Source organism: Trachurus japonicus, chromosome 7 (assembly GCF_045865225.1).
Source record: "Trachurus japonicus isolate A0001 chromosome 7, Traja_1.0".
Lineage (NCBI taxonomy): Eukaryota > Metazoa > Chordata > Actinopteri > Carangiformes > Carangidae > Trachurus > Trachurus japonicus.
The window spans coordinates 13,370,346-13,393,090 of NC_140913.1; the positions used below are offsets into that span (position 1 = coordinate 13,370,346).

The following is a 22,745-nucleotide window of genomic DNA, read 5'->3' on the forward strand; positions in this document are numbered from 1 at the left end:
CCTGCACTCAGGTCTGGGAAACCCCACGTTACGGCAGCGTCACAACGCACGGCGAAGGGTCGGCGACCACTCCGACAGATCAGGAAATACTGCCATCTTTGGTAACAGCAGCACACCTAAAAAACATTTACCTGGCAAAACAATGCTTTTAATTCAACAACTTTGTTTATTTACAGAGTTTAATTCAAAACGCGCCCGATCTGTGAGCATTTGACACGTTAAACTGGCTGAGAACAAGCAGGCAGTGTTTATACCACTCACTTTGAAACTGGTCAACACATTTGCACAAGTTTTTGAGTATAATTTATCATAATTCACCAGGAATATTTAATTTAGCCTAATATTTAAAAGAATGCAGTTCATATTGTACACATCTAGGTTTTTATCAATCTTCAGAAACCTCATACACAAGTAAATGTGGCCTTGAGGTGAAAACTAAACTGTTTGTGGCCTGAAGTGTTTGAAAACTCCAGGAAAATGTGGCTTTCATTTCAATACAACTGCCACTGCAAGCAAATAGCAGTCTCATTTGCAATTTAAACCAGGCTGCCAGCCTGCCACACATTTAAATATAAGGAGCGCACGTATACGTCCCTGCCAGTATCCAAAAACACAACTTTAGATCTTTACACAATAATCTTGATCTTTTAGTTTTACTTTGTGGATAGAAACGGTGTAGACTTTTTTTTTTTTGAGGAAAAACAGCACTTTCCCCTACAATTATAATTTAATTATCTATGATGTTATGAGTAATTCCTTGCCATTTACTTATTGTACTTCAGAAAACAGTGGGGATTTACTTCCTGTGCTGGCTGCTTGTGGGTGGGCCATCATCACAGCACACAGATAGATGGCTTGATCATTATCTCCAGTAGTCTAGGTAGAGTGCTCAGAGGATGCTAATGCCTCAGTGGGTTGAGGTGTTACTTGGAGACATGGAACACTTTGACGTCCCGTGGGACAGCAGAGTGGGTACAGGCTTGGTCCGATGGGGGAAGAAGACGGCAGCACAAGGAGCGTTCCTAAGAGAGCAGTGCAACATTCGGGGATGTACTGTTTGTGTCACATCTGTTTTGCTGTTGCCTCAATATATTCACATTTTGCATGGACAGAAAATATTGATTACTGCAACCTATAGGGAAGTTATTGTTTGTGTGTTAACCTCAACCTGTGGGAGGAGGCTGGCCTTCTGTATGAACAACCATCAGACCTGTAACCACACATAAAAGCACATTCAGTACAAGCCCATAGTAACTGTACCGTACTGTGCGAGAGTGCATGTAATCCCACCAAAACACCACAAGTTCATGTGGTGGTGGTGGATTAGATTGCCCCTAATTTAACTATCCATTTTTCCATTTATTTAGAACATATTGTTTGTGTATGTTTTCATACATTTATACAATTACCATTTAACATCATTGTACAAATAGAAAAAGTGGTGGTTAACACTGGAAATTGTGACTGAACAGCTGGCTTTGCAGTAGACAAAGGACGACCATCTTTGTTTCTCTAGTGTGAGAGATATTTTAAGCTCCAAAATCTTTTACTCTTCTTTCTTTTATTCATTTAGTATAAAAAAAGAAACCTTGGTAGATAAACCGGGGATGAGCTGGAAACACTGCCTATCAGACAGTGTCCTAGGTGTGGGTTTCCACCGGGACTCATCTGCCCCTGGTTAATGCTGCTGAGATTTAGTTGCCCCTGGATACACCCCTGCTTGTCTGCATACATGTGTTGTGAAGCTTCTTTAGCAGAGCCACAGACCACCCAGGGGACAAAGCTTATTGTCTGCATTCAGCCCTTTGATGAGGAGAGTGGAAAGAGAGCAGTCCACACCTTGATGTACCTGTATCTGAATGCTCCAATTTGGTTGTTCTAATTACTATTAAGAAAAACTAAATACCAGTAATACCAAATTATCTGTCCAAGCAGCAAGATCACTTTTCTAGACAAGATAACTTAATATAAGTTGGTTGAGAAATAAGTCAGCTGTCATCAGTGTTCAAAAGTTCAAAACAAGTAGAAAACGCAGGTTCTAAATTCTAATCACTTGATATCAGACTTGTTTGAGCACAATAATAAATAGCATACCGTCTATTACAGGCCCACAAACAATCTCACACAATCACATTCACACTTACAGGCAATTTAGTGCTGAATCTCAAAGTACATGCATTAAAAAAAGGAAACAGTTGTGTTTGAGCAGTAAAAGAAATCAGTGTCCTTTCATTTCTTGGTTAAGAAACAAGTAGGAGCCATTGAATAAAATGATATTGTATTTTTCATGTCTAACGCAGCTTGTTTTATGAGTACGGTAATTTTAAAACTCCCTGACTAACTGAACCATAAGACACATTCGTCATCATTTTAAGAAGATACAATGAATTCAAAGATGGCAAAACAAGATAGAAGTTTTCAAGATACTGCATTTTACAAGAAATCTTATTCATGGATGTGACCTGGAGAAAATGACGACTTTTATTAACATTTTTACTCTGCTGCATTGATTTTGTCTCGTTAACAAACTGTTCATATTACAGAATCTGAATCTGAATCTAGTTTATTGACAAGTAGAATTTTAATATACAAGGAATTTGCTTTGGTATTTTAATGCATCACAATAAACATAGAAGGAAAGAAATGTTAAGTACTGCAGGTCTTTGTCAGGTGATCAATAGAACATTTGAACAATAAGAAAATGTTATGATAAAAATTTGAAAAATATTATATATTATATATAACACAAATTATGAACTATGCAAAAATGACTGGGAATGTGCACTGACAGATAGACAGGCAGACAGAGATGCACAAACACACGCACAGAGCTTGTCGGTGCAGCAGGGACATAATAGTCTACTTGCCAAAAATGAGTACCCGGAAATGTTGAGTACCCCAATGTTTTATGTTAGAAATATATAGTATGGGTCTCCAGTATTCAGAAACTGCCGGATGCTAACTTATATATATTGGGCAATTAGCACAATTGACATAATTAGCATAAATTACCATAGTTTCCTATATGGGCAATATTTCAGCAAAATTGACTTGGCTGATCTGGGCAATATTGGAGTGGTTTTAGGGGTTATTGATGATGCTGAATCCATTTCTGACATTTTCAAAATTCAAAATGGCTGTCTAAACCGGAAGGGACCAGATTGAAATCCATCAAAATCGGCCCACTGGCGGTTTAAATCTGGTCACTACCGGTTTAGACAGCCATTTTGAATTTTGAAAATGTCAGAAATGGATTCAGCATCATCAATAACCCCTAAAACCACTCCAATATTGCCCAGATCAGCCAAGTCAATTTTGCGGAAATATTGCCCATATAGGAAACTATGGTAATTTATGCTAATTATGTCAATTGTGCTAATTGCCCAATATATATAAGTTAGCATCCGGCAGTTTCTGAATACTGGGGACCCATACTATATATTTCTAACATAAAACTTTGGGGTACTCAACATTTCCGGGTTCACAATGGGGCCCTATGGGCTGGCAAGTAGACTATAAGTAGCACTATCTGACGGTATTAGCGAGAGATCAGAGGAGAAATCAGATTAGGATAAAAAAGAGGCAAAATGGCAACACAAATATTGCCTAATATGATCTCATACGTTTCATAAAACGAGTGACATTACATGAGGCTAAGCTCTTAATGACCTTGCTTTTTATAGGCAGGTTGGGGTACAGTAATCTGATTTAGCATAATCTCCTACAATCTCTGATAAATGCTTACGGCATGTATCTCCCAGAGAGGTCGGACCCCATTGGTCCGTTCGGAGGCATTACTGACATCTGCTGTTACACTGGTTCAGGACAGTAGGACGCTGCAGGAGTTTATCAAGCGCATGAGCTGTGGAAGAATTTTACAAATTAAAATGTGAAGGAGTTATTCTGGAAAAAAAATCTAATTATGGTTTGATCAAAAACAGCATTTTGGAGATAAATATTACCAATTAGTGGTGTTTTACTAAAGTTATTATCACAATAAGATACCAGGTACAACAGATTACACTGTAGCAACATCCACTCAGGGGTGAACAGTAACAGAGTACATTTACTAAAGTATATTTTTGAATATCTGTACTTTACCTGAGATGTTTTGTTCTGGAAACTTCTGACAATTACTACACTACACTACAAGACAAATATTGTACTTTTCTACTACTCTGACTATTATCACAGAAACAGGACAAGCAGTCACAGCCTCCCTTCATTGTCTCCCTGTTGGATTTTGCATTAATTTAAAACTATACTACTGACTTTTAAAGCCTTAAAAATGTCTCTGCTCCAAATGACATCTCTGTGCCCAACGGAAACCTGAGATTGGTGGATGGAGGTTTTCTGGCCACTCCAAGGTTGAAGCTTAAAACCAAGGGTGATGGGGCACTAGTGTGGCACCCTCTCCCACCCTAAATCAAACACTGTGACCAGTCTCAAATTTCTTCCTTACACCACTTTTCTTTGTCTTTGGTAATGTCTGATATGTGTTTTATTTTATTGTCATATCCACATTACTCTGCCTTAAGATTTATTAGTGGTGATAGCTAACAGGACACACCATTATTTACTTTATCAAATGGTTTGCCTGCTTCGTCCTCAAGTAGGGATCAGCCCTTTATTCTACTGACTTAAGGCATTTTACAAAAGCTTATCTCGTATCAATATCATGACTGAGTTCAGATGAACAGATTTTTGTTATGCTCCTCATTATAGGAAAGCACCTTAAGTTGACCTCTTTGACTGTCACTGCTTTTGATTTTTATTGCTCATATGTTATTAACTATTCATTGGTCTCATTGCCTCATCCAGACATCTTTATTTTGAAATTGATAAATGTATCCTGCTTTATGTAAATGTGTTTTTACCATTGATTTTAGGCATATTGATTGCTGTTGTCTGGACCTCAGCACCTTTGTAAACTAAGGTTCTCTGTCAATGTGTTTTCTGAGGATTGTAATAAATAAATGATGATTATTGTCTCCACATGTTCTAATGCTGTCAGGACCTTTTACTTAATGCTGACTTAGATGTTTTTATGCTGTCCTACACTAGTTTACTGTACTTTTACATGTAAAGCGCTCTGCAAACTTGTTAAAAGAAGTGCTACGTAATTAAATATTTTTTTATTGTAGCCATTATGATGAACTTGTGACATTAAAGCAGAGATTTTAGTCAGCAGATTTCCTTGTCTTTTGTTTTGAAAATTTCACAGTCAGAGCCAGTTGCTCCACTGACACCAATGAGGCAGCGGATTCTTTACTAGAGACCATGGACTGACATAATCTGAAGTCTTTGTTTGAAACAAGACGAGACCATCACTTGAGAAATAACACTGAGGTACGAGACTGTGTAAACATACAGACTGTGGTGGTTTGGTTTCTTTTTCATTGTGTTATTTCTGTCATGTTTGTATTATATTCTACAAGCTGTCAGTCAGTCACTAGGTCCTTTCACCTCGTTTGGGCTGCTGCCTCTGTTGCTGATTTGAATAAGACCTCAGCTCCAGTTGCTGTTCAGCATCATTCATCTGCTTTAATCTGGTCATATTTCCCAGACTGCACCTTGTTTGACCTCGATGTGAACCGCTTCCTCTCACTTCGTGTGTACAGTACCAGCAGTACCACAGTATGTACTTTACACATCTGCTGGCTCACATCAGCTGATGCAGATCAACCAGGCTCAGAGGGCAACACACGCACCCCCTGGTGGTGGAAAGTGGAAATACACGTCTATTATCTGTCCCCACATTTCCTTTCTGTGTTTGGACTTTGGGAAGGATTGAAAGAGGATTGAAATTGTGTGCTATTCTTGTTGTTTATTGCATTCCACGTGCAAGGTGTATGTTTTATTGAACTATGCATCCTTTGTGACATTTGGTTTAACAAAAGACAAACAAAATCTAAGTACAAAAACCTTGGAGAGAGACCTGTTTGGCAAAAACTACAAAATAAACAAAAATAAAATGAAAGCACCAAATTTAAACCTTCATAATACATTAATTGCAATATTTATTTGTTTGTGTCAGTGTTGAATTTAAGACAAACAGATTAAGAGAGAGATCAAGAGATTAAAATCATATACGTATAGACCAGTAAGTATTTTTAACTTTTGGACATGTACAGTGTATCAAAAGTCTCTGTGTGTTGTATTGGTGTGTGTGTGTATACATGTGTGTGCACAGATTTCCCTACTGGCTGTCGTCCAGGTTCTGTAGAGGTCACTCAGCATTTGTAGAGACCGAAGCCATCAAGGTGACTCTGTAAACGTTCCTCTCATCCCCTTTCAAGGTAAGAGACACACATGACCGCACCACCTCATAGGGCTCACACACACACACACACACACACACACACACACACACACACACACACATTTCGTTACTGTAAATGAGCAGATTTTCTCTGTAGATGAAATTTTGTGAGCAGTTTTTGCAAATCTATTATTTAAATTCCACCTTAAGATGCTTTCGACTTTTTAATATCCAATTCAGCTAATTAAGCTCCTTGGACCATTATTCTTTATTATTTTACAACACTAAAACATATGATTTCAGCCTGTTTGACATATTTCAGCAATGAGGTTTTTAAAGTCCTTAATTTACATCAGTCATGAAATCATAAAATCCCAATGGACACAACTTTTTTCATGCAAACAGTTCCTCATTGTTCAGTGATCATCTCCTCCTCACCATGTATCCGCTCTGAGGGCTCCAGGTTACAGTGATGGTGCATTTGTGACCTGGCTCCACGACACCTTTGCTGGGCTCCACACTGAAGCCGAGCTGCTGGAGGGAAGCCACGTTATCCCAGTAAAACTCGGCACTCTGGGAACAGATGAACAAACAATCGATACAAACAAATCAGGCCAGATGTATGATGAAAAAAGTTAATAAACAGGTTAATAACAGCATTGAATACAATTGATATTGTGAAGCTTGTGTGACCTTTATCCCCGAAATTAGCTGTTACTCTCATATGAGTCTGGTGACATGACAGTACCTTCTTACTGGGCTGAGTGGAACAGATGCAGCCCACATGCAGCTCCCTCACAGCAGGGGTGAGGACACGCCCACGGTAACTCGCCCGCAGGGTCACCAGCACAGGGATACTGGGCTTCTCCATCACCTCTGACTCTCCTGGACAGAGAGAGGATCACATCAGCAATTTTATTGCTATAAATACAATTCAATAAAACTGCACTTCACTTTAAAGCCACAGCAACACTCTGTGATTGGCTCTTTAGTAATGCTGGTGTCGGCCAGACTGAGATGGCTCAATAACTCCTGGATGACAGGCAGATGACTTGTTTTCTGGCGTCACATTTCAGATGGACCGTCGTGAAACCTTGGTACAGATGTTTTTTTTCAAACAGGTTCATGACTTTGTTTTAAAACTCAGATAAACTAAGATGGTGGACATGGTAAACATTAGAGCCTCTAAAAACCAGTCACTGTCAGCAGGCAACATGTTATGACAGTTATAAAACTGTCTTTCAGAAGAGATTCAGAGATTAACTTCCTCTGGGCCCTGGCTGTGGAAAGACATTTTCATTTTCTAAAAACCAGTGTTACTACTTATTTCAAACCCCTTTCTGATCAGATCTGACTCATTTCTGGACTCAACCAACTCATTTTAAGATTTCTTGTCTACTATATTATCTGGACGGATCATTTCATGAGCATCAAGTCATTTTCTGAAGCTGAATCTAGAGTCAGTTTCTTTAGATAAAACAGTGCAGCATTTAGCTGTTTCACAGACTGGCGTCATTATTTCTGTCATATTAGCGGTGAAGGAAGAAGAGAGGGAGATGGAGGCTTCACTACCTGTGGGCTGGGTTTGAGCGGTCAGCAGTGGAGGGAGGAGTGACTCAATGGGCACAGTCAGCTGGTCTCCTCCGTACAGATACATGTTATGTGAGGAGGCAGCACCCTTTAGGTCCATCACACACACTTCAGTCTGAGACAGAGACAACATGGTGTTAAACAGAGGACACACATGGTGCAGGTAGGAGACTGTCTTACCTGGACCACGTGATCGAGGCCAAGGTGAGGTTGAGTAAAGAAATGTAATTAAGGCATGTGTAAGTGTGTGTGTGCATGCTCTGCTGACCTTATTCATGAGCTCTATGGTGAGTCTGTCAGAGTAATAGACAGATGGGTGGTCAGGCTGAAAGGTGATGGTGATGTCCTGACTCTGTCCTGGAGCGATGCTGACCTCTGCTGGCACCGCACTGAACACACTCAGTCCACTGTAGTTCTGTGTTCCTGTGAAGGATTCAAATTATATATAATGTTGTTATTACTATGTCTACTACTGTTATCTCTATTATTACTGCAGCTGTTAAACAGTCTGTGGCTTCTGTCTCCGTCGTGTGACTTCAGTGGATTTTATGTCGGATGCTGCTGATGTTCAATATATTGCTTATTTATGATGGCAGACTCAGAGTCAGAAATACTTTTTCAATCTCCCATGAGATTGTTATGTTTATAGAGATTGTTATGAATAGGATACTGTTATGTTACATACATACAGTATCCTATTCCACATAAAAAAATATACATAAAAAAATCATATAACCCCAATATCCAAAAATCTAAAAAAATATATAGTTATTATTTACATAAGAAGACAGAAGGTGTTTCTGATCTATCACAATGTGATGCCCTAGCTGTAATATCCAGTATTGATCAATGCTGTACCTGAGCAGAAAAGATGCTCCGAGTCAAAGTTAAAGCTTGGTGAAGAAACATTACAATGTCACATTGAGAAAAATTAATACTGGGCCCCTCAGACTGGATAAATATATTCTATATCCTGTAAACAAACTTTTTTTTCTCCACCTTGTCGACGTCCTCTAGTGGACAAACGATACAACTGCATGAAAACACATCAAACCTACTTTTCCATCTCTGCATTGCAACTCATTTACTTCTCAGCTCTCATCAGCTCACATGTACTTCACTGCATTAACCTGACACCAGCCCATAGATATTGGTCTGGCTGGTTTATTAGTTAAGGTCAAATATAATCAATAATAATAATACAGAGGACCGTAAATACCTATGTAACCCTTCTTGAAGCATCAGATGAATCACAGGTTTAAGAAAAAAAATGTAAATCTTTTTTTTTTTGTACCACACAAACTTTATTTTCACTCTTACAGTGGAAACTTCCGCCTCTCACTTAGCAAACGTTCCTCAGACATTTATCCATGAAACCTGCATCACTATCTGGTTTCTCTTTGCATATCATTAAATAAAGAAATCCAGTGACAGTGAATGTTGTTTCACCTCAACAGTGAACTTAAATAAGTAAAGAGTAATAACCATGGCTGCACCCCTGTATATTGTTAATTATTAGTAGATAATAATAATAATAATAAAGTGATCATTAACTTTATTAATAATAATTAATAAAGTACTATTCTATTCTATTCTCTTCTATTCTATAATGATGAGTTGAAACTACGTCAAAACACAAGCTATATCAAAAATAGACAGACCTGTATGTGATGTGTTTAATTCTTCATCTAAACCAGAAAAATAAGTTTCATGAGAGCTACAGCATTGACCCTGTGCTCTGGTTCCACGATGATATTGATTAATGTTTATAATCTTACCAACTGTGGGCTGAACCTGAGAGTCTCTGTGAATGCCCAGCAGGAAGTCCACCTTGTCAGCTCCACCCTGAGGCCTGGAGGGAGAGAGACTGGCCAACAGCGCCCTGTACCTCACAGCGATAGCCGAGCTGTTCTGCAGCTGCAGAAAAAAAAACAGTTGTTACCAAGGCCGCCGCCTCTAGAAAAACAACGGAACATTAATGTTGTCGTTCTTCTCTCCTGGTCCGACCTTTATGACCTGGGAGGTGCGCTCCTTCTCCATCACATAGCCGAAGTCCAGGAGGCCTCCAGGGTGGGACGAGGTGACGGCAGGGATGACGCCTTCCCCACACAGAGTCACCTCCAGGGTCGTTTTCTGCTCGTGGATCTGCAGAGTCTCACGGTACTGGAGAGCGTAGGAGGGGTGTGTGTGTGATTCAACATGTTATTATGTGTTTTCTTATTTGAGAAGCTCATATACTAATTCTAATAATAATTAACCAGCCTGGCTTCTTGGTCATTTATTAACAATAAGCCAAGGTTTCAGAATAAATCCTGCACCATGAACCCACCGTCTTCTCCTGAGTTGGACTGAAGGCCAGAATCACAGTGTGTTTCCCTCCAGGTCTGATAGATCTGAGAGCATTAAGAACATCAAAGGGACCATGTACATCCAGCAGCGATGATCTCAGCTTGCAAATGGTCAAAGAAAAGCAGCAAGGAACTGTCATTATAATAATTTTGTAGATCTTAAAGCAGAAGTAAGTGGAATGTTTGTGTTAATATAAGTCTTAAATAGTTATATCTTCCGACAGCAATCACTTATATAGAGTGTTTGGTCTGAAACACGGGTCTGTCAGTCACTCTGCTCTGCTGTAAGCCGAGGAGAAAACTTTCCTTGTATCCTACAACCTTTATCCAATGAGGAGAGAGAACGGCATAAAGGGGCGGTCCTCTCTGTGTGTGCAGCCAAGGAATGCGCGTGAATGTGGTGACGTAGGGACGAGGGCGGGGACTGCTAACTCCATCGGCTGACAAGAAGTTAGCCAAAACGACCGGATCGCTTACTTCTGCTTTAAGTATATTTTCACTGCAAAATTTAAACCTTTAGCGCTTCAGTTGCTATAATTTCTGTTTCATGTGAGGAAGGATACGTCGACAGACTCCTTTGAAATATTCCAGACTGTAAATCTCTTTATCACCTTTTCCCCTAAAAATACAAGACACATACAAAACTATGAGTAATTGCAAAAAAGGCATGAGAGCTGGGTGCACAGGTGAAGGACTCACCTACTGCCACCTGATGGAAGTCGATCCCACTGTTTCCATGGTTGGAGATGAGCAGCAGGGAGGGCCGGACAGCAGGACACTGCAGCTTCAGGTAGAGTGTGTTGAAGGCACTGCGGAGAAATTGGACATGAGAAGCTAAAATATAAGGAATCTGTTTCTCATTCTTGAGCTTAAGTGTTGAGTAATGACCAGAACGTGTTTTCACCGAACATTATGATTTTTTGGATGTAAAATATCATCACTTTATTTAATCTTTATAGAATTCATTTATCTTCTGTACCGCTTATCCTCACAAGGGTCGCGGGGGAGCTGGAGCCTATGGCTAAGGGTGAGAGGCTGGGTACACCCTGAACAGGTCGCCAGTCAATTACAAGGCTAATATATCCAGACAGACAACCATTCACACTCCCATTCACACAATTTAGAGTCGCCAATTAATCTACTCTGCATGTCTTTGGTCTGTGGGAGGAAGCCAGAGTACCCGGAGAGAACCCACACATGCACGGGGAGAACATTAATAGAAATGTGAGTGAAATTGCTTCATAATCAGTGAATGAAGCAATTGCTTCATAATTAGTAAATTAATTTGTGATTTTTGGTTAAAAGGGTTTTGTCATGAAATTCCCTCCTGGCATTTTTGATATATTGCATTTACAGGAACTTGAGGTCGTGGTGAGCCTGACCTTTGACCAATGTTTGTGCCAAATCTGAAGAAAATCCCTTGAGGTGATATCACGTCCATGAGACCAAAACTGGGTTGTGTGAGGCCACAACGTTTTTGAACTTTGACATTTGACTCCCAAAATCTTATTAGTCTATTCTTGAGTCTTTGTGAATGTTTGTTCCAGACTTGAAGATGTTTTGTCAAGGTGTTACTGAGGTATTGGATGATTAATTGGTGCATGGACTAATAAAAATATCAAATTACCTTAAGTGGAAAAGGTTCATCCTGTCAGAGCTGCATGACCTCAAAGATAATTAGAAATGTTTCGTGAAGCTGGACTTTAAATAGTAAAAAGAGCGGGTCTTAGATGCAGTCTTGTGTTGTTTGATATGCAGACATGCTGCTCTAATGTACTGGACATGTGTTGACGTCAGAAACTGGACCAGAGCTTCTGTGAAAGTTCTTGAACTCCCTCTAACACATAAAGTGAGGAGGCGGCCGTCATAAAACTGTGCCATCCCATTTCTGATCAGCAGAAATCACAGTTCTGAGAAACGTCTCGACTGGTTTCGTGATGATTCATCTGCTGCAGTTGTGACTGAACCAGAAACATTATGAAGAAGTTACGCAGAGGTCACAAGGTGGTCATGAGTAAAAGTCTGATGAGTTCCTCCTGTTCTCCTCACACCAGCTGCCTGATATCAATGAACCAGGTCTAACTCCTGGACACATCGACCATGAATAGATTATGATTTAGTTTAAGCTTTTTTCCCACAGAAGATGATCCATTGAGTTTATATTGTTGATTATATTTTAACTATACCCACAACACTCTATTCCAGAAGTGAAACGCTCTATTTCCCCAAATAATTTTCCTACTTTTTGGTTTTTTGTCCTTTGTCTTTAATATCAGTGCCCAGAAAGGTGAGTGAAGTATTGTTTTAGGGTCAAACTATCACCTCCCAGGGGTCATATTCACAGACAAACCCCCCAAAACCCCAAAAGCAAAATAAAACAAAATATATTCTTTCCATATACTTGCCTCTCTGGCAAGTGAAACAATGTTTAGGGTGGCAATTGCTTATTAGAATTTTTCTTTCATTATAAATAAATCAATAGACCAGCTGCTGAAGAATTAGTAAATTTGTAAATCCCTAACTGAGCTATGCAGGACACCTCAGACCCTTATAATGTAAATTTATTTTTGGAAAATGCGTCACTAAAATGTAAAATAAACTGAAACATGGAAGCCTAAAAGAAAAAATAACTGTCTTTGTGTTCATGTGAACAATGTCATGATCAGACTTGTGGCACTCTCATGTCTGTCAGATTTTTATGAAGCTTCTTGTCTTAACTATGTGGTTCCCAACCGATGTGTTGGCGCGGCCCTGCTGGCCTGTGAAGGTCCTGCAAGTGGGCTGACAAATTACGAGCGAAACAGAACTATTTTGGTAAGAAGATGTAATAATAAAAAGGGATAAATGAATAAATAACATTTTTAAATGTTTTAAAACAAAATTATCTTTACAAATGATTAAGTATTAAGAGCTGTCACTATGATCATCCAATGAGAGGAACTTTTATGTTTGACCACATGATGTTCTTGTTTGCTTTTTCAGTCCGACTAGAATAAAAGATCACACCAATGGCAAAGTCTGAAGAATCAGAATGAAAAGCAAAAATAGAATAAAAGAAAAATATATCTTCCTCTGCGTCAGTTCATTCCTGACTGTTTGATCATTAAAATTGAAAGAGACATGATTTGAGCTGATTATTAAAGTGAGCTGTTAAAACTTGGGAACCACTGACTAGAAAGCAGAGGGAGCAGTCAGTCTCTTTCTGTCTCAGTCTGTTTGAAGGTGTCAAAACCCTCCCTCTGGTCCATGCTAATTAACACGTCATGTCTTAATGTTTCATTTGTTAAAGCGTAAAAACAAAACTGGTGGTTTCATGAGTCTAACTGTCTCTTGGCTCAGTGCAGTATCTTCCTGGCTGGCGTAGTGTTTCAATCACGGTGTGTGGGGGGTTGACTCAGTGTCAGTTACCGTACCTCCACGGTGGCTGAGCCTGTGTGTCGTCCTCTGGGGGGTCACCGTCTGAGACAAAGCAGGGGATGGTGAACTCCCTGTAGCTCTGAGTGAAGGAGCAGAGCAGAGCGGCTCTGGCCTCCTCGTACAGCTCTGACCTGGAGACAAAAAGACTCAACACAGTTAATAAACCCACAATCACCATTTAAAGTGAACACAGTGGAAATCCTTCACCACAGTGTGTGTGCTGATGAGAATGAATGTACAAGTGAAAGGATCTCAGAAGTTTTGAGTCGAGAACAGCCTTTCACACCCAGACAGAGGCTGTGACACATATTTCCTTTTTCTGCAGAGCCAATCCTTGATATTTGGCGATAGAATATTAAAGAGTTAATTTTTACCTCAATTCAGCTAACTGGTTGTGTTTTCCAACACAATTAGTGACAAAGTGTGACGGGGTGATAACAAATGCTCCTACCCAGGCTGCACGTCAGCAGGATTCGGTGTTTCAGGAAGTTTCTCTGTCGGTGTCTCGTCCGACATCTTGTTGTTGTTGTTCTTTGAATTCTCAGACACTTTTTTTCCTTTGCTGGTTTCCACTGGGATCTTACAACACACATTCACAGGACTGATATGTTCATACAAGTTAAGAATTCATTATTGTTTTTAACATTATTACTACTATATTAGGGAGCGTGCCTATGTTCCCTCAGCCCTATGTTCCCTCAGCCCTATGTTCCCTCTGGACTCTCTCTACCTATCTGGACTCTGTCTATCTGGCCTGTCTAGCCTCTACCTGGTCTTTTTACTAAACTTAACCAACTCCTTTCTTCATTGCCTAAACCCAACCAATGGTGGGACCAAAGGGCTGTGGGAATAGGGCCTAATTTTCAGTGACAACAAAAGTTAGAAATGAGGGAACATAGGGCTGAGGGAACATAGGGCTGTGGGAACATAGGGATGACCCCCTATATTAGGGCTCCATAATATGAAACAACCATGTTGAAAATAAACAGACAGGTCTCACAACAGCAATTTCAGTGTGAATGGTCATCATTTTGCTTCATCTAGATGAAGTTGTTTTCTGAGTTTGTAGCATGTTGGCGTCTTTGCTTGTGTTTTTTCTTCAACACACTGAGCCTTCAGGTAGAGTTTCACAACATGATGCTGCATATTCATTTAAAAGATTCTGATATTCAAACAAAAATTAATAAAAAAAAGAAATAATCAAAACTACAACTTTGTTTTCATAAATTGTGATTATTATTTGTTATTAGTGGTGGTTAAGGGCAGTTATACCTCCTGTTGTCCTCGTTTGTTCATCTCCGCCTCTGTCTCCCGGATCAACCTGGCTCGGTGCAGGAGACGCAGCGCCTCCTCCTGGATCTCCTGCTCCAGCAGTCTGGGTCTGAACGTCACCTGAACCAGACATCTCTGGTGAGAGGACACCGACATGAGACACGTCAGTCAGGAGTCACTCAAACTAAAAAAATGATTTTTGAGGATAATGTGATTCGTGCTTTGAATTGATTTGTGCACATTTTGAGAAAACTTTGGAGCGGCTCTCAGATTGTTTTATTCTTACACCCTGGTGATTTTTAATTTAAGCCTCTAAACCGTGTTTGGAAATGAAGTTTTAAATTAGTTTTCTGTTGAGGTTTCCTGTTTCTGAGGTTTCTCTAGCGTGGACCAATTCAAGCAGCTTACAACTCCCCTGCTTCACAGTGGCAAAGTATTTACTGGATTTGTCCCACTGGAAAAAATGAATACAATGGATTAATCTTTTCTATAAACAGAGTCGAAGTGAGCAGAAAGAATTCCACTGTTAACTGACTTTAAATGTAACTCTCACCATTCACAGACACTGCGCACATGTTCAAATGATCTGAACTCTGATTTGATCCTGCACCACATCCATATAAAATGAAAATGGTGATTCACTGATATTTGTATGTGATACTGCAGCACTGACAGTGCAAAAATAAAATTCACTCCTTCACTTCCACCATGTGTCCACTAGAGGGCATCATTACACTGTGAAGATGTGTGGCTGTTTGTCTCACTGTAATAATCATTTCTAAGTGTGAAGTGAGGCTGCAAGATTTTCCTCTGAGATCTGTGAGCTCTGTAATTGTTACACTTCTCGTGCAGATTGTTGAAATAAATTATAATTTACTTCTAGACTGAGGATTGGTCCCCTCACATTGTAAGAATCACAGTTGTTTCAAATTCAACTCAAGCTGTTTTGATTTGATGAGAGTTAAAGATAAAATGTCTAAAATAGTGATTATGGCTTTGCAACTAAAACAATTTGTGTCAAATTTTGCCCGAATGTAAAATGAGAGAAAACCTCAGGAGATGAAGCTGCAGAGTATTACATAGACTGCAGGTGGTATAGGAAGGGAGGGAGGGCAGTAACTGGTTGTATTAATACTGGAAGATTCTTCTGCTTCCTCTGTCAGTGATAAACACATGCCTGGCTTGAACGGGTCCGTATGAAAATGGTGCTGCAGCAGTTGACACATTAAACAAAGAACAGTCAAAATCAATGCCGCCTACAGGATCCTGACTATTTCCCATCATACAATCACTAGTGTGAACGTGACAGATCAGTTTTGTAAAGAAAGTGAAAAGAGGAGGAGAAAAATCTATTAAATAGAGCAGGTGCGTAGGAACAGGGTAAAAAAAAAAATACTGTGCACAATTTAGTGCAACATGCATCAGTCAGTGGCTCTACACCAATGAGGAGTCATCTTAAACAGGAAGTGGAAGTGAGTCAGCAGCCAATCGCTTTATCATGTTTGGAGGGAAGAACAGCTCACTATGTAACAGTTCACAATTCAATACAACTAAAAGAAACTCCACAAATACCTGACAAATTGATAAGATAAGTTAATAAAAACATACCACATAAATATCTAATATTAAAATGTTTTTTTTTTTTTTACCTTTACTAACTCTTGGATACAATGACATTGTTTGTTATGCTGCCAAGCAAAAGATACATGTTTAAAGTTGATATAAATTCAACACTTAAAGAGGAACTATGCAGGATTTGTATCTTAACTATGCTACATTTTTACCTTAATTAAACAGCTTTGGAGTAATTGTGATGGTTTAATAAATGGCTTATCATGTTACAAGGGAGATTGGAGGCTCTCTGCCTCCCATGTCGTCCGTGTCACTTATTGCATTTTGGCTGAAAACCGACATCGCAAGATCCCAGCTCTTGTCTCTGCGGCACAGCAAATCAAACGTGCCCCGTAACCAGTAATCTCTTGTTTATGACAGATTAAACTACACAAATATACACGCTGTAACATCGTATATGATATATAACGTTATCTACCGCTGTATTGATTTTTTTTGTTGTAAACAAATGCACATGGCCGAGAGGCCGGACTTGCATAGTCCCCCTTTAAATATTTATGATGTTTCTATTTATTTAGCTATTTATTTGTTAAAATGTGGAGATTCCAGTCTTTTCAAATTGTGAACATTTTTGATTGAAAAGCTGACATCTACATTTGAGCTAGAAACAGATGTATAATAACTGTATTTATAAACGTTTTCATGTCAAAACACTTCTGATGACTTCATGACATCACCAGGGACAATACACTGCTCCTTTAAGATCAGTGTAAACATAACGCGTTGTTTACTCCACCTCTCCAGGGAGCAGGCGTCCTGTCGAGGGTGTGATGCTGACGTCTGAATCCTTAGGTGGGGTGAAGCAGAACAGCCTGGTGGCTGCCGGAGCCACGGCACCCTTGACCACAGGAGAGACAAGTTTTTTGGCCTGGTGACGGCCAGTGCCGTGGTTGATAAGATACAGGACGGCGGTGGATTGGTCACCAACTGCTGTGGCCCCAAAATGGACCAGAGAGTGGGAAAGTCCCAGAGGAGGATGGACGCCCACAGCTCGACAGGACAGCAGGAAATCTCTGGTAATCAGATCATATCTGACATGATAACACTGATAAAAGCAGATGCCATCATTAATAAAAATGAACACAGTGCATGACAGCGAACCTGTTAATTTCTGACTTGCATCTGAGCTGAAACCTGAACTCTTTGGCTTTGTTGGCGCTGAAAATCAGATCAATGTCCAGAGTCTCTTGAGGGAGCAGAGTGCCGAAGCCGTCGTTAGGCTGGACCTCTATGAACTATGATGGGGAACAAACACAACACAAACAACAACATAAACAACACAACATGCTTAAAGAGTAGTTTTAGTTTTAGTTTTAGTATTTAGCAACAGCCAGAACAGCAGCCATGTTGTTTTTCTGATTCTAGTTTGCTCTTGTTAATATTTCAATATGAGAGGTTTTCATTGTCACCTCTGGGATGCCCAAGAAGCCAAATTCCTGAGGCAGCAGGGACATGTTGGTGAGACAGACTCTGCTCCTGACCATCTGGTAAATGGAGCAGAAGCCGAAGTCCACCTCGGTGCGGTCGAAGCGCAGATCTGAAGATGTCACCACCGCTTGGACTGTGTAATGAACAGGCTGCACCTGAACGCAACGCACACACAGATAAACAATTAAGAGTAAAATATACAATAAAAGTGTGAAAAAATATAAAGACTGAGATCATGTCTGTAAAACAGCAGGATGGTTTGATTTACACAACACACTGTATTGTTATCACATTCTAAATGACCTAATTATATTGGGGAAAGAACGAGTATCACTCGTCTTCAGTCTGTGATTCCACAACCATGAATATATTCATTATATTCACTGACTTAACGAAGCAACTTGAGATTTAAGACAAAACCACTTCAGTTGTCTGAGCTGAAATAGAAGCTTTTCTGCAGACAGTCATCTTTGTGTGTGTTAGGCTCAAAGTGAGATTCAGAAATTTAAATCTCGGCACCAAACCAAGTGACTCAGAATGAACTGGGATGTGTGTGTGGATGTTAATGAAGGAAGGTGTCACTCAGTGCATCAGTGGCTCATTAGTGTTTGGTCAGTGGGAGGAAGGATCCATTGTTGGTTTTTGTCTGTTCAGTTGGTTTGTTGTCAGCACACAGAGAAGCAAAGGATCCGCTGTTTTGTCCTTTAACACTTTAGGAAAATTCTTCTTTTTTTTAACTTATCTAATTATTTTGTGATCAGTGTGTTTTTCTTGAGCCCTGCCAGTGCTGAGCAAATGACCTTGTTTACTGGTGTCTGTGCCATCGATTTCCTGGCTGCTGTGGTGTCTGGTGACCATACCACAGAGTGTGTGCGTGTGTGTGTACATGTATATGTGTGTGCGTGTGTGTGAGTGCACATGCAATTGGTTTAATGCCAGGAGCTCAGGGCCTGGGGCTGGGGGCAACAGCTTTGGTACTCCACAGGAGCATCCTGGCCCAGTGTTTGGCTCCTCGACAGAGCCCCCCTCTGCCCTAGCACCACCACATGAGGGACTAGGGGCTGGATGAGGTGGGGGTTGTTAAATATGGCTAGGAGACAGACCAGATTTAGATTTACTGAGAAAGTGTACTGGCATTGATGCAACACGAATGTTTAAGCAGCTGCTCTGTGTTTTTGGAATAAAGGCTTAAGGAATAAAGTCGAAGGAACTCAGTAGCTCTAAGAACTTTATCCTCCTCCTGAACTGATCGGACTGAGAGGATGGAAGAAATATACTGTATACAAATAAAATATGTATCTAATAAAGGTATGAACCAATCATGTAAAAAACAGTCAATATGTTACACTGATGTTATCTTATCAAAAGGCAAAGGAACATTTATAAAACCCAGTTATATAGTGTGGCTGAGCTCTGGAGCACAGAACGGACTGTCAGAGAGTGGGAGAGCAACTGTGACAGATATTTTTCCGAGTGTCCACGTCGTCAGTGTCTGCGATCGACGGCTGAACCGTGTCTGAGACTTAATTCTGTTGAAAGGCCTTGTCTTTTCCATCAGTTTGGCTTTTCAGATTAATCTAATTACTACAACATCCATGCGCCTTGGCTGCAGCCTTGAGTCGACTGCCCTGACGGATAAAACAACAACAACAACAAAAATGTTCAGAGCCAAATTTAAAAAAAAAAGAAAAGAAAAAGAAAAAACTAACCACTAACTAAAAATTAACCCATGAGCTAGTCTAACTATGCTATCTTACTATGTTTTATTTTTATTTTCCATGTCTAGTTCTCTGCCTTTGACTTTTCACTACAGAACCAGATCTTTTCTAAAGCAGCAGCTGATCTTTGGTGCTGCTGATTTAACCAAGAGAATCAGAAATTTTCCAGCTGTCAGTTACCAGGGAGCCTGAGATGTCGTTACTCTACTTCCTGCCAGTCATGTAGTCATGTATTTGCCTTCCATCCTTTATTCAGTGGGAGCTTGAAAACGAAACCCCATGTAACATGTAATTTTTTATATAAGAAAATGATGAGAAAATAACACGTACTGTAGATCCCTGCCAACCCATTCTGAGCCTCTGGAGACACTCTCAGTAAAACAGTGTGGAATAACCTTTATGCTTGGCTTATTAACGCCCATGGAGTAACTGGGCCTTGGAGGTGGGAGATAATTTTAGCTTGTTACCAGCAAAATGGGTTACAACCTTCAGTAGCTCTGTTTCTGTTAGGGACTAAGTAGGACACAAGCCCTGTTTCGCAGGATACGTGAGCACAGTTTTCACCAGCACAGGACGATTTACCGTTACACGGACTGTGAATATACACGTCGTATAGTGTGATACACACCTGGCCGGCTACCTGCACCGTCAGAGGAACCTCCAAGACTCCTGTGTCACTGTCAAAAAACAGGTTTGCATCTTTGGATAAGGAGCGTCTACAGCAAGAGAGAGGAAAAACAGAGACTGTGAGAAAACACACTTCATCTAAACATTACAGACAAAAACATAAACTGTAATTTTAAAGGCTGCTAATTTTTGTTTTTTTGTAGATAGCAGCAGTCAGAAGCCACTAGCCCCTTGTTGAGTTTTTTTTTTTTTGTAAAGAAAGACAGAGATGTGCACCCTGAAGACCCGTTACTTTACTTTAACCCACGACTGCAGGATCGGCTCGCCAGGGAAAGCAGGAGAGAGATGTAGAGCGCGCCTCCACACTACTGTAGGTTGTAGCCATGGTGATGGGAGACGTAAGTATGATTCAAAGAGGCCCAGTAGTCATGCACAGGCTTATGTAAAACTCCAGTCCCTCAGTATCATCCACTGCTCTGGTGTATGTATACAACATGTACAGTATATGTTCTGCATGTATATGTACAGTTCATTAACAAGCAAACAAAGGTTCAAATGTCAGCTGTGGTTTGTGGCTTGGATCCAGTTCCACCTCTCACTCTCCACCCCTCTCCTCTCCTTTTTTTTCTCCTTCCTCTGTTCCCTTCCCGTCATCTGTCTCCTCTGTCTTTCCCTCTTTACACTCTTAATGCTGGTTGAAGGCTTGAGAGCTAATACTGTAAATGTTAGTGGTTTTAAGGCTCTCCAGATGTCAGCACGTTCTCTCAAACCGCCTCGCCTCGCCTCGCATTCAACAAATCTGTCAGCTTCAGGTTCTGTGGGACAGTTTTGGCTCTGGCTCTCATCTCCGGCACGCGACTCGCTGTACCGCAAAGCTGCAGTAGATAGGTCACTTCCTCACTCACGCGTCAAAATTAAACCTCTGCTCCCACTAAGGGGAAAAAAAGTGTTTGTTTCCCTCTGTAGCTGCACCAATGAGCGCGGAGGGTGTATTTAAGGAAGCACTCTTGTTCTGCCTGCTAATAGAATCGCTGCTGGAGAGTCACTCTTGAATTAGCTTGGCAGGGCAGAGTGGAAAAGCCTGGTGGGATGTCGCCGGGCCATATGCTCGGGAGAATTTTGCGGATGGATGGGGTTTCAGATTTGTCACTGTCCTGCACAGATTTACTTGTGTGCTCTTCTTCTCCCGTTGCCAGATTATCTACAGTGTCATCGAAAAGTAATTCTCCTCCATGGTCTTTACTGATACTTCTGAGATTAGTGGAGGATATATAGGAGCTGCGGAGCTTTATGGAAATATTTGGGGAGGCAGGTCTAGCCTTACAATTCATAAGAGTCAAGGAAGTGATGATCATGAGGAATAATCTTATCCATGAAAAACACAAAATACTTGAATACTCTTGATACAAGGAAAGTGGCTGATTTGGTGCTTCTTTTTACCTATATATATGTATTGATAAATACATATACATCCATATTTATATATAGCTGCTGCGATATGGACTCCAGCTTGAATTTCACTATTTCACTTCACCATTAAAAAGTGATTATGAAAAGGATTAAATAACGGATTAAGAGCTTAAGGATTTGTCATTATGGGGAAATGGATGGACAAAATCTACAGTCAGCCAAGTCCCACAAAAACATCTTTACAATCACATTAAACAAACAGGTTATTTTGTTTGCTCCCTCTCATGAACCTTGTGGTGTCGTTGAGGTTTCTGACCCTGGTGCGAGCAGAGAACTTCCTGCGACGACGGCACTGGTGGAGCTGTGCGGTGTAATCTGGAGTAAATCATGCTTGTAATCTCCCTTTTATCAGATGGAACTGTCGGCCTGGGACACACTGCTTGCTCTCCAGAGATTACACCTAAAACCACTCATTCAAGCAATCCTATTTTAATGATCTTGTCATCAGGTTTACACAGCAAAAATTATTAAAAAGTTATTTTCTCGCCACGTAAAATGTTTTTCTGAACTCCGGTTGATGGCTTTTAAACACACATTAAGTTCTGAAGACAGATTTCAAGGCCGATATTTGCAGGTTTACATGAATACATTACGTAGATCACACGATAATTCAAACCTTTTGTTTTCAGTCCAATGCAGTGAACCATCTTTAGTTTGTTCAGCAATTTTAGTGGGTTTGGTCTGATTTACATCTAGTAAAAAAAACTAGAATTACAGCTCTGTGGTTGCTTTGCTCTGCCACATTGTGGAAGGTATAATTACAACCTGTCTGTTGTGGCATGAGTGTTTTCAGAGTGAAGTTGGACCTAAGTGCATTTAAATTGTGTGTATGAATTTTGAGTTGTGCTTTTGTGAGGTCCAGCGACCTTGACCTTTGACCTATGATTATCAACTTCTAACCCCTTCATTGATGAGTCCCACTGAAAGTTTGAGCCACATCCATTTCCTATTCCCTCTAAGTGGTTTTAAGATACTGCATTT

The 22,745-nt window shown here is 40.3% G+C and overlaps 1 protein-coding gene across 1 annotated transcript in view; it reads right to left on the reverse strand.

Annotated features, from left to right (window-relative positions):
* Nucleotides 1-5,832: 5,832 nt before the first annotated feature.
* cfap74 (cilia and flagella associated protein 74) overlaps nt 5,833-22,745 on the reverse strand; it is a 52,075-nt gene continuing 35,162 nt past the window's right edge. The window contains exons 22-38 of the mRNA XM_085781351.1: nt 20,296-20,383; nt 17,931-18,104; nt 17,623-17,756; nt 17,258-17,534; nt 14,890-15,024; nt 14,069-14,196; nt 13,614-13,748; nt 10,900-11,009; nt 10,764-10,819; nt 10,182-10,301; nt 9,860-10,015; nt 9,631-9,769; nt 8,121-8,275; nt 7,835-7,967; nt 7,011-7,147; nt 6,701-6,835; nt 5,833-6,334 (exon numbers count right to left, since the gene is read on the reverse strand). Of these exons, the coding sequence (XP_085637477.1) occupies nt 6,230-6,334; nt 6,701-6,835; nt 7,011-7,147; nt 7,835-7,967; nt 8,121-8,275; nt 9,631-9,769; nt 9,860-10,015; nt 10,182-10,301; nt 10,764-10,819; nt 10,900-11,009; nt 13,614-13,748; nt 14,069-14,196; nt 14,890-15,024; nt 17,258-17,534; nt 17,623-17,756; nt 17,931-18,104; nt 20,296-20,383 (2,317 nt within the window). The 3' untranslated portion in view covers nt 5,833-6,229. The remainder of the gene's footprint in view (nt 6,335-6,700; nt 6,836-7,010; nt 7,148-7,834; nt 7,968-8,120; nt 8,276-9,630; nt 9,770-9,859; nt 10,016-10,181; nt 10,302-10,763; nt 10,820-10,899; nt 11,010-13,613; nt 13,749-14,068; nt 14,197-14,889; nt 15,025-17,257; nt 17,535-17,622; nt 17,757-17,930; nt 18,105-20,295; nt 20,384-22,745) is intronic.